Source organism: Rhincodon typus, chromosome 32 (genome assembly GCF_021869965.1).
Source record: "Rhincodon typus isolate 14 chromosome 32, sRhiTyp1.1, whole genome shotgun sequence".
Taxonomy (NCBI): Eukaryota; Metazoa; Chordata; class Chondrichthyes; order Orectolobiformes; family Rhincodontidae; genus Rhincodon; species Rhincodon typus.
In genome coordinates this window covers 28,988,172-29,000,946 of record NC_063363.1, presented here as the reverse complement: position 1 = coordinate 29,000,946, position 12,775 = coordinate 28,988,172, and the positions used below count along the sequence as shown (strand labels likewise).

The 12,775-nt window shown below is 42.3% G+C and overlaps 1 protein-coding gene across 10 annotated transcripts in view; it reads left to right on the top strand.

The window, feature by feature from the left end:
• pknox2 (pbx/knotted 1 homeobox 2) overlaps positions 1-12,775 on the top strand; it is a 400,561-nt gene that overhangs the window by 337,559 nt on the left and 50,227 nt on the right. For all 10 annotated transcript variants that reach the window (XM_048615463.1, XM_048615462.1, XM_048615465.1 and 7 more), the window contains one exon: positions 9,625-9,739. In XM_048615463.1, the coding sequence (XP_048471420.1) occupies positions 9,625-9,739 (115 nt within the window). The remainder of the gene's footprint in view (positions 1-9,624; positions 9,740-12,775) is intronic.

Sequence of the window (12,775 nt, the reverse complement as noted above, 5' to 3'; positions counted from 1 at the left end):
GTGGGAGGAAGGACAGGTTAAGGAGGCAGGGATGAGCTGGGCTGGTTTTGGGATGTGGTCGGGGGAGGGGAGATTTTGAAGCTTGTGAAGTCCACATTGATACCATTGGGCTGCAGGGTTCCCAAGCGGAATATGAGTTGCTGTTCCTGCAACCTTCAGGTGTCATCGTTGTGGCACTGCAGGAGGCCCAGGATGGACATGTCGTCTGAGGAATGGGAGGGGGAGTTGAAATGGTTCGCAACTGGGAGGTGTAGTAGTTTAGTGCAAACTGAGCGTAGGTGTTCTGCAAAGCGGTCCCAAGCCTCCGCTTGATTTCCCCGATGTAGAGGAGGCCATGACGGGAACAGCGGATGCAGTATACCACATTAGCAGGTGTGCAGGTGAACATCTGCTTGATGTGGAAAGTCTTCTTGGGGCCTGGGATGGGGGTGAGGAGGGAGGTGTAGGAGCAGGTGTAGCACTTCCTGCGGTTGCAGGGAAAAGTACCGGGTGTGGTGGGGCTAGTGGGAAGTGTGGAGCGGACAAGGGAGTCACGGAGAGAGTGATCCCTCCGGAAAGCAGATAAGGGTGGGGAGGGAAAAATGTCTTTGGTGGTGGGGTCGGATTGCAGATGGCGGAAGTGTCGGAGGATGATGCGTTGGATCCGGACGTTGGTGGGGTGGTATGTGAGGATGAGGGGGATTCTGTTTTGGTTGTTTTTGCAGGGAGGGGGTGTGAGGGATGAGTTGCGGGAGATGCGGGAGACAAGGTCGAGGGCGTTCTGGACCACTGTGGAGGGAAAGTTGCGGTCCTTGAAAAATGAGGACATTTGAGATGTACGGGAGTGGAATGCCTCATCCTGGGAGCAGATGCGGCAGAGGCGAAGGAATTGGGAATAGGGGATGGCATTTTTGCAGGAAGGTGGGTGGGAGGAGGTGTGTTCTAGGTAGCTGTGGGAGTCAGTGGGCTTGAAATGGATATCGGTTTCTAGGTGGTTGCCAGAGATGGAGACAGAGAGGTCCAGGAAGGAGAGAGAGGTATTAGAGATGGTCCAGGTGAACTTAAGGTTGGGGTGGAAGGTATTGGTGAAGTGGATGAACTGTTCGAGCTCCTCGTGGGAGCACGAGGTGGCGCCGATACAGTCATCAATGTAACAGAGGAAGAGGTGGAGTTTAGGGCCAGTGTAGGTACAGAAGAGGGATTGTTCCACGTAACCTACAAAGAGGCAGGCGTAGCTTGGGCCCATGTGGGTACCCATGGCCAAGAGGTGGGGTTTAGGACCAGTGTAGGTACGGAAGATCTGATCTGAAGTTTTCCAAAGAAAAAAGGATTGTGGTCTGTATAAGTAACAGTTTCTTTCATGTTGTTAATGATATACATTTCAAAATGATGTCGATCCAGCACAAGACTCAATGTCTCTTTTACATTCATTGAATGTTTTTGTTCATTTGCAGTCAGTTTCTTTGAAAAATTACTGACAGGCCATTCAATCCCAATTTCATCGTCTTTCAGTAAAATAGTCCTCACCCCTGGCATTAACAGCCAGTTTGAATGAATTTGCATAATTTGGCACAGCTAAAACTGTTGCCATTGTCAGTACAGCATCCAAATTTTCAAAACCAATTTGCCTGTTTTGTATGCATTTACATTTCCTGCTTTTTTTTCCTTAAAAGTGCAGCAAAATTCAAAACAAACTTGTGCTCAAATGTACTTAGGCGAACATAATACAAAATTGCACATTTTGTCTTAAGCACACTTATCAATACACCTTTGGCAAGTTGTTTTAGTGACAAACTGGGAGTATCCAATTAATTGATTCAAATCTTCCAGTCTTGCTAAAGCATATAGGCCCACTTTCATTACCAAATTGACGTTACCATAACTAGTACAGAATCTTTATAGAGTCATAGAGTAATACAGTATGCAAACAAGCCCTTTGGCCCAAACTGGTCCATGCTGACCATGGTGCCCACTCAGCTAGTTCCAATTGCCCACATTTGGCCCATATCCCTCTAAACCCTTTCCATCCATGTATCTATCCAAATGCTTTTTTTTAATGTTGCTAATGTACCTGCCTCAACCACTTTCTCTGGCAGCCTATTCCATATACGCACTACCCTCTGCGTGAAGCAGTTGCCCCTCAGGTCTTCCTTTAATCTTCCCCCTCTCATCTTAAACCTATGTCCTCTAGTTTACAATTCCCCATCCCTGGGAAAAAGACTGTATGCATTCATCCTTCCTATGCCCTTCATGACTTTATACACCTCAATAAGGTCACCCTTCATTCTCCTACATTCCAAGGAATAAAGTCTGGTCCTGGCCAAGCTCTCCCTATAACTCGAGCCTACTAGTCCCGGCAACATTCTCGTAAATCTTCTTTGCACACTTTCCAGTTTAACTATGTCTTTCCTATCACAGGGTGACCAAAACTGTACACAATACTCCATGTGCAGTCTCACCAATGACTTATATAAATGTAACATAACATCCCAACTCCTATACTCAATGCCTCGACCGATGAAGGCCAGCATGCTAAATACCTTCTTCACACCCTGTCTACCTGCGATGCCACTATCAATGAACCATGTAGTTATACTCCTAGATCCCTCTGCTCCACAACACTCCTCAGGATCTTACCATTTACTGTATAAGGCCTACCTTGGCTTGACTTTTCAAAGTGCAATGCCTCACACATATCTGTATTAAATTGCATTTGCCAACCCTCAGCCCACTTCTCCGTCTGGTCAAGATCCTCTGAATTTTTGATAATCTTCCCCACTATCAACGATACCTCCTAATTTTGTATCATCTGCACACTTACTAATCATGCCTTATACATTCACATCCAGGTCATTTATGTAAATAACAAATAACAGAGGTCCCAGCACTGACCCCTGTGGCACACCACTAGTTACAGGTCTCCAGTCTGAGAAACAACATTCAGCCATCACCGTCTGCTTCCTACCATCGAGCCAGTTTTGAATCCAAGTAGCTAGCTCTCCCTGGATCCCATGTGACCTCACCTTCGTGACTAGCCTGCCATGCAGGACATTGTTAAAGGCCTCACTAAAGTCTATATAGACCACATCTACTGCCCTACCCTCATCAATACTATTGGTTACCTCTCTGAAAAACTCTAAAAGATTTGTTAGACGTGACTTCCTGCACACAAATCCATGCTGACTACCTGTAATCAGACCTTGACTATCCAAATGTTGGTCAATCAATCTGGTTTTAGCACCATCACAATAGGTGACCTGCAGCTCCTTTGACTTAGTTCACTAATGTCATTGTCCATCATGAACTTAATTGCTTCCCACACTAAGCTAATCTCTCTGGATTGAGGCAACATGGAATATTTACTTTTAGGTAATACACCCCCACCCCTCAAGATCATGAACAGATAAATCTATTTTCCTGGCCTGTTCCCATAAATTATTTTATAATTCTTATTATTTTATTATTAATTATCTAATTATTGTATAATTAGCCTATGTAAGTCACCTTGATAGATTTCTGGAATCTAAGACATTATTCTATACAACCTCATCGTGTTTTCTGATCTGATTGTTGGAAAGTTAACTTTTGAATTTACCGAGTGAAATTTATTCTTCCATTGCTCTGAATCTTTTATTGCACTCTCTACCTCCTTCACAACTAGAAGTACACTTTTCTCCTGACTACTGTCCCTGTCATATTATCCTTTTAACATGTTAATATGACACATTTACTGACTCTCTTACTCCTGGCTGGAGTGCTTACTGCATGATTTACATCATTGAGCTTCTTCTTGATTTAACAAACTCCGGTGAGTCTTAATTTTAATGGTTCCTCAGAGACAGACAACTGCACTAACACTTTGTCTCTTGCAACAAAATATCAAACTCTGGCCTTCGTGCCTGCTATAGTTTGTATTGTTTAATGAGTGTCCTTCAAGCTTATTTTAGCCAACTCACATGCATTGGTTAATATCTCTTGGAAACTTGAGAAATAGATTGGAAATGTTGTTTCTGAGTTTTAGTTTATTAATTTTCCTGAATGGATTTAAATGGTCCCTAAAATTAACTCCGTGAAGGCCTGGTTCCCGTCATGAAGTCACCCTTTATTACACGTGCATAGTACGTAACACTGACCCAGCTAGCTCAGGGCTGCTTCCTAGAATGAGCAGAACCTCTGACACTCCTGTTTATATCTGTCAGCCAGGGCTCCCTGATTGGACTAGGTTAACAGCCCCAATCAGGGAACTCATATTCTGAAGCCCACCTGGCTGACCTCATTCCAATCACTACAGTCCCCTTACCTCCGGTCCATATTGTAGCTCAAAAGGACTGAACATTTGTTCATGCCAACGTTGCTGCTGTTCTTAAGCTATATCAACTAAATCTCCATTCTTTCCTCTTTATACATCTTTCTAGCTTCCATTTGTACACCTAGACTATTTCCCCTCACGTAGCACGTCTCACCATTCCCTGAATACAGATGTTACCATTTGATCTCTTGAAAATGTGATGCTGTTAATTATAAATTGGTCTAATTAGGCTTCTCTGTAAATGGCCACAAGTTTACACTTTCAGGCTTGGATGTTATATGAATTTTTATTAACGTAATATGAACTTTCTTTGCATGTTGAAAATACTGCTGAAGACATCAAGTTCCCTGCTGTGCATGTTACTGCAAATCTGTGTTTTTAACATGAGGAACAACTTGACTTTATATTGTATTCTTTAATTATGAATTATCACAAGACCTTTCACAAGAAGGTTATAAAGCAAAACTGAACAAATTGCTGTTGGAATGGTATTTGGTCAGATAGACAAACATGTTGTCAAGGCGTAGGTTTTAAAGAGCATTTACAGGAGGAGTGATAAGGGTTTAGGGAGGGAATCTCTGAGGTTAGGCCAGGACAACTGAATACATGACCACCAGTAATGTTGAAAGTGCTTAAGAGAGCAAAATTAAAAAGGCATGGATATATCCAAGGGATAAGGGACTGGACGGGCTTAGAGTGTGGAAGAGTGATGTTATGGAGGGATTTAAAAATGTGAAATTGCTTTGTCTCCTCGCTGAGCAATGCAAGTCTGCAAAAAACAGGATTGATGAATGGCTGGGACTTGGTGTGAGGTATGGAATTTTGACCTCTGGTTTTTGGGAGGGGAATGTGGGAAACCAGCTAAGATTGGGTTTCAATAGTCAAATCTAGGGGCATCAAAAGTACAGAGGAGAGTTTCAGGCAGCAACTGAGCTGAGAAGAGAGTTGGATTTAGACATGGGTGGAAATTGGAGGTGTTCGCAATGGCGCAGATACGTGGCTGGAAATCCAGCTTGCAGACACGAAAGACATGGATAATTGCAGCCACTTTCCAGGGAGAGGGATGAAATCGGCAGCTAGTGCACGGAATTACACTCAAGCAGATTTATCGAAGCTGCCGTTGCTTTGCACATTGTTTCTGACTTTCGATGCTTCTGTGCTTTATGTCATTCTCGATGCTGCGTGATTGCAAGTCCGTGCATCAGGCTGGCACTAACTATCAAATAAGTACAGTGAAAATAGAAATTTCAGTACTTCCAATTTCATAAGTAGGCCGAGATGTCGTCCAATTTAATTTGAAATTGAGAAATGAATTTCTGATCACTATGTGATATTTAATCTTCCTGCTTTAATCTCCCCCTCGAGACCACTTCTTCTACATCAGTTCAAAGATTCCAATGCCATTAATTGTTTTATAGTAAGCTCATGACCTTTGCTGCAGATTGGAAGTTATATGATATGCATTGCTGGATATGTAGCACTTTCTGTGATTAACAAGTGCTACCCTGCTGCCTTTTCCAATTTGATATGGGTGATTCTTTGAAAGCAGCATTTTTGACAAATCCGTAACTGCCCATTGCAGGGTTGTCTCAAAAGCAGCATGGTGGGCGTGCCTGAGAAAATTTCTGTAGATTCTAGAAATTAGGAAGGAAAATAGAAAATACTGGAAACATCCAGCTAGTCTGGAAGCATCGGGAAAGAAAGAAGCAGAGTTAACCTTTCAATTCGATAACCTGTTGTCAATGTGGTAGAAATGCAAAACAGAAAACGGTATTTAGATCTATAAGAGATAACACAGTGTGGAGCTGGAAGAACACAACAGCCCAGGCAGCATCAGAGGAGCCAGAAAGTTGACGTTTCAGTTCGCAAGTCCCGACCCGAAGTATCAACTTTCCTGCTCCTCTGTTGCTGTCTGGCCTGCTGTGTTCCTCCAGCTCCACACTGTGTTATCTCTGACTCCAGCATCTGCAGTTCTTGCTATCTCTGGTTTAGGTGTATTAGTCCCTGCATCATTCTATGATTCAGTATTCAGGTTTATCTTCCTTTATGAGTTATCTTAATCCTATGTGCATTGCCTTTTCCCAAGCCCTTTAGTCCTGTTTCCTTCAACCATCTTTCTAACCTATTGTTAAACTTTACTATGGTCCCTTCAAAATAAAAAGAAAGATTCTCCTGCTTTCTGTCTAAATCTCTTATTTTAAATCTTTTAAGTGTTTTCTCTTGTTTCATCTCCTCAAACGTTGGCAGCAAGCTGTTTCTTTCTATTCTTTGCCCTAATTTTAAATAAGCCTGTCAAATTTCTCCATAATTACCTGTGTTATAACAGAATCAGCTCAAATGTTTTAAGTCTTCTTTTATGTTTATAATTCTTCATACTAGGCAGCATCCTCACGAATCTTCATTGTTTCCTTTTTTATTGTCTCGACATCCTTCCTGTAGTGTGCAGTCTTTAACTGCAGACAGAGACCCCTTCTCTCACTAAGGTTGATACAGATTTAAATTTCTTAACTTTTAGTGTCTCTATAGATTACCAGAAAATCCTTTGCTCAATCACAGGATTCTGAGCTAAGATTTTAAGGAACACTGGTGTTTGTTCCAAGTGGCAAGATGGAGGAGATGAGTAAAATCGAATCTCTTGGAAGGGCGTTCTGCATCTTGAAACCTCTTCAGTAGCCTGATAGAATTTAAGAAGGTTGGAGTTTAAATTAACTCGGTTTAGGGGAGTGGGTGAGGTTGCACAGTGACCTCAATTGCTCCTGCCATCATCATTTTTTACGTTAGGTCAGTAAGGCATGCCTGAGTGGAATATTGAATCAGAACGTTAAGTTGAAGTCCTACTGTAGAGACTTTGGTGAAAATCCAGACTGACACTGCAGTGCAGTGAGACAATGCTGGGCCACCTGAGCCATTCTCTTTTGAATGGGAAGCTAGACTGAGGATTCATCTTCCCCCTCAGGTGGACATAACTATCAAACAGTGGTATCCAGAGAAGAGCAAGAGAGCTCGTCCAGTATTTTTTCATCAACTAATTAAGTGTGTCCCAGGACATTGTTGGAAGTTAGGGAAGAAATTGTAGGGCCCCTAGCAGAGTTATTTGTATCATCTATAGCTACGAGTGATATGCCAGAAGACTGGAGAGTGGCTAATGTGTGCCTTTATTTAAGAAAGGAGAGGCCTGGGAACTATAGGCTTTCGAGTCTGACATCAGTAGTAGATACTTTATTGGAAGGGATTCTGAGAGATGGAATTTTACATGCATTTGGAGAGACAAGGACTGATTAGGGATAGTCAACATGGCTTTGTGAGTGGGAAATTGTGTCTCACAAACTTGACTGAGTTTTTTGAGGACGTAACCGAAAGAATTGATAAGGGCAGAATAGTATACGTTGTCTACATGGACTTTAGTAAAGCCTTTGCCAAGACTCCGCACATTAAACTAATTAGTAAAGTTACATCATATGGGATTCAGGGAGAGCTTGCCAATTGGATACAAAATTAGCTTGACAGTAGGAGACAGAGGATGGTGGTGGAGGGTTATTTCTCAGACTGCAAGCCTGTTCTTTGAAAGTTGCATCACAGGTAGACAGGGTGGTTAAGAAGGTATTTAGCATGCTTGTCTTCATTGCTCAGACCATTGAGTACAGGAGTTGGGCTGCCATGCTGAGATTGTACCGGACATTGGTGAGGCCATTTTTGGATTACTGTGTACAATTCCGGTTGCCCTGCTGTAGGAAGAATATTATTAAATGGAAAGGGTTCAGAAAGGATTTACCAGGATATTGCCAGGACTGTAGGGTTTGAGTTGTAAGGATAGGCCGGGACTTTTTTCACTGGAGAGTAGGAGGTTGAGGGGTGACCTTATAGAGGTTTATAAAATCATGAGGGGCATAGATAAGATGTACAGCAAAGGTCTTTTCCCTCGTGTGAGGGAGTTCAAAACTAGAGGGCGTATTTTTAAGATGACAGGGGAAAGATTTAAAAGGGACCCGAGGGGCTTTGTATGTGGAATGTACTGCCAGAGGAAGTGGTAGATGCAGATATAGTTACAACACTTATAAAACATTTGGACAGGTACATGAATAGAAAAGGTTTAGAGGGCTGTGGACCAAACACGGGCAAGTGGAACTAGTTTAGTTTCGGAAACTCGGTCGGCATGATCGAGTTGGACTGAAGGGTCTGTTTTCATGCTATATGACTCCATGACTCTATAACTTTAAATCATAGGTAACCCTTAATCGGTTTTAGTGATCTTGGTTTTTGGTTAAAGTGTGTGGATAATCTCATTGTTGGTGGGAATTTTTGTATGCTTTTGCTGGTGACTGTATTTGCTACCTTACAACATTGATTAGGCTTCAAAGGTACTTCATTATCCATGAGCCACCTTTGGGATGGCCTGAATCTCCCTTTCCTTTTAACTTGCCTGAAGTGAGATATGAAAAGCTGCCCTTGCCAGGTGATACTAACATAAAGAAATCAGCTATGCATTTAGTCAATTTCCTAATCAGTGCATCAAGAGCTAATCTCAAACTGTGCCCGGAGTTGGGACACAAGAATAGTCAACAAATTAATATTTTTTTTCCATTCTGCTGCCAGGGACAATGATATTGACCACTTAATTATGGATTGACAGGGTAGGCAATGGCCTAGAGGTATAATCCAGAGGCCCAGATAACATTCTGGGGACCCGGGTTCAAATCCAGTCTTGGCAGATGGTGGAATTTGAATTCAATAAATATCTGAAATTAAGAATCTAATGATGACCATGAATCCATTGTTGATTGTCGGGGAAAAACCCACCTGGTTCACTAATGTCCTTTAGGGAAGGAAACAGCCATCCTCGCCTGGTCTGGCCTACATGTGACTCCAGACCCACAGCAATGTGGTTGACTCTGAACTGCCGTCTGGGAATTTAGGGATGGGCAATAAATGCTGCCTGGTCAGCAACACCCTCATCCCGTTAAGAATAAAGAAAAAAAAAATCTCATCCAGTCCACTTCATTCAACCCCACTTTGCCAAAAATGATGAAATTGTCAGCAAGACTGACCTAACCAAATAATCTCCAGGGATTTGAAGTTCAATGCATACGGACACTGCAGTGAGGTGCATGTGAGAAAGCTGACTTAAAATTTCAGTGAAACGAGAAAGAACTGGAGCCCGATCTTTTGGTCTGCTTCATAGATTGTCACTAACAATCCGAAATCTCTGGTTTACGGCAGACGTTTTCCTAGACCAGCCAGTGCAATGGTACTTTATGGTTCAGACAGGGTTCCCTGCAGATACAAAGTACCATCCAACACCTTGCTTCACTTATCTGTTGCTTTTATTTTTGCTGCAGAACTCTCCAGACTCTCTAACAACAATAAACAACGCTGTCAACTCCCAGGGAATTGTGGTACCAACATCTGCCCTACAACAGGGGAATGCTGCCATGGCAACACAGGTGGTAACAGGTAAGGGTCATTGTTAGGATTTAACAAGGGCGTTGTCAGCTTTTGATTTTGTTTCTGTTTCCCCTCTTTCCCCCACCGTTACATACATTCTATTTTCCTTCCCCATTCCTCCAAACGACAATTGAGAGATTAAGACCCAGAAATGATTTGATTTCTACCTATTCCTTGAGATGGGGGCGGGAGAGGGGGGTGCGTTGGTGCAAGCAGGGGTAAGGAGTAATCTTCTTGAGATTTCAAGTCTTAAAATTAGAAATTTGCAAACTGTGTGCTGTAGGTAGACCCACAATGCCATTAGAGAGGGAATTCAAGGATTTTGACCCAGCAACAGTGAAGAAATGGTGACATATTTCCAAGTCAGGATGGTGAGTAGCTTGGGAGAGAATTTGCTGGTGGTGGTATTCCATGCATCTGCTGCCCTTGTCCTTCTAGATGGAAGTGGCTGTGGGTTTGGAAGGTGCTATCTAAGGATCTTTGGTGAATTTCTGCAGTGCATCTTGTATATAGTACAGACTGCTGCTACTAAGCATCGGTGGTGAAGGGAGTAGATTATTATGGATGTGGTGCCAGTCAAGCGGGCTGGTTTGTACTGGATGGCGTCAAGCTCCTTGAGTGTTCTTGGAGTTCCACCCATGTCAGCAAGTGGAGAGTCATCACACTCCTGATTTGTGTCTTGTAGATGGTGAATGGGCTTTGCATTCCTAGCTCCTGACCTGCTCCTGTAGCCATTGTAATTATATAGTGAGTCTATTTCTGGTCAATGTTAACCCCCAAGGTGTTGATAATGAAGCACTCTGTAATGGTCAGCCTCTCGATTGACTGTTATTGGAGATGGTCATTATGTGGTGTTTGCATTGCGAGAATGTTACTTATGTGTTACAGTTTCCACTGTCATGTCCCTTAGCGTGCTCGGATGCATCTCATCTCACCCTGGTGTCGAACAACTTTACCTGCACGTAATCTATCTGATATACCCTCCATGAAGGCCATCAGTTTAACTGGGACAAAGTAACCATAATAGCCCAAGCCAAACAAAAGACACACACAGGAATTCCTAGAGGCATGGTTCTCCACCCATACTTCAATCAACAAACATGTAGAATTGGACCCCATATACAAACCCATACAGATCAAAACCAGAAATGACTACTCACCGTAACGGACCGGACAGTATAAATTCTAAGCGGAGTAGAATAACATCACTTCATCAGAGGCTCCACTGATGATGTCACCTGGCATGGTGACGAAACGTCTGAACAAAAGCACGCCAGCTCGGCGAGCAATTCAACAACCTCATCCACAACCCGAGCTACAGATCTCTGCCAAAACTTTAAATCCCCTCCTTATTGACTCATCAGCTTACACATTGAGCATACTTAATTAATTGTCTCCAGTTGTGATTTTTGCACACAGTGAAGATACATATCAAAGTGGATGTCAGGGAAGTTCTTAGAGCTCTTAATTATGAGGAGAAAATCCAAGAGATATTAGAGAAGAACTATTTTGTGCCCGGCAGAAGTGCATTAAGTTCTGATTGAAATAGAATATACCCTTCATACTTGTCTTTGTAGAGGACGGAATGCACTGCTGCCTGAGATGAAATGATACTCCATGTGCTTTTAGGAATGACAAAATAGGAGGGAATATGTTTGGATTTGATAGAAAGTGGAAGAGTTGGGTTAATCATCAGGATGTAGCTCTTTTCAGAGTTATGACTGTATTAATTGAATTAAATATTAATGACTAGCACATCCAATGTGCAGATATTTCAAAAAACATGATTATCAGTAATAATTAAGAGAAGCCATTTCCTGTCATAGACACAGGCTGATAGTTATTTGGACTGGTAGGTCAATGGAGGTTAACTAGGTAAAGTCACCATAATTCCTCATGGATCATAGGGCTGGTCTTTCATTAGAGAGAAACATGGCTGATGTTTGTTTAACCTGAGCCTCAGGAGAGGGATGAGGTTGAGAAGGAGAGTCCTTCATGGGAACCTGAGTTGGGGTGAGAATTGAACCCATGCTGCTGGTGTCACTTTAGCACAGACCCATCCCCCACCCTATATTTCCCATGGCTAAAGCATCTCACTTATGCATCCCTGGACACTACGGGGCAATTTAGCATGCCCAATCCACCTAATCTGCACATCTTTGTACTGTGGGAGGAAACCGGAGCACCTGAAGGAAACCCATGCAGACACAGGGAGAATGTGCAAACTCCACACAGACAGTCATCCAAGGGTGGAGTCGAACTCAGGTCCCTGGCACTGTGAGGCAACAGTGCTAACCACTGAGCCACCGTGCTGCCCTTGTGGCCTGGACTCTTGAGTATAATTTGTCTTTCCTTGTCTGTTTTTCTATCCTTAATATTTGTATCAAACAGTCTGTTTTTGCCTTATTCATGAACGTTTGCTGCTTTAAACTGGTATAGCCTAAGTTGTGGTAAATTAGTCATTTTATTCCCATTTGTTAAGGGTATGTTTGTTTACAATAAATAGACATTTTCCTCGAAAAAATAAAACCTGATGTAAATTACTTTTGACCTGAATAGCGGACAGTTAGGCAAATGGATCGTCTTGACGGTTTAATTGAGTAGTTACACATTTGTGACGAATTGTGGAATAGTGGAGCTCAATTATTGAGTCATGACGCTGTCTTAAATTTAAATCTGAGACTGAGATCTAAGATGCAGTTAAAAGAACAGCAAGTGCCTGGTTAAAATCTTCCAGCTTTGTGCATAATCATTGGAAATGCATGGAAGTGCAACCTTGCAACTTTGTTTAGGGTATTGGCTTTTTTGTATATCAAATGTACATCAGTTTTTTTGATAAAAGTCTTCTATTATTAACTTACATCAGTTGTCTCATGCCAATTGAAATGAATGCTTTCTTTATATATTGTAGCTTTAAGTTTAATGGAGGAGTACTGATTATAGTGGCTATTGCTGAATTCTTCTAATTCTGCTTCTCTCCGAGACCATGTGCCCTATAAATACAGAAATTAATGTGACTATGTGTCTGTATCACCTGATAAAGCT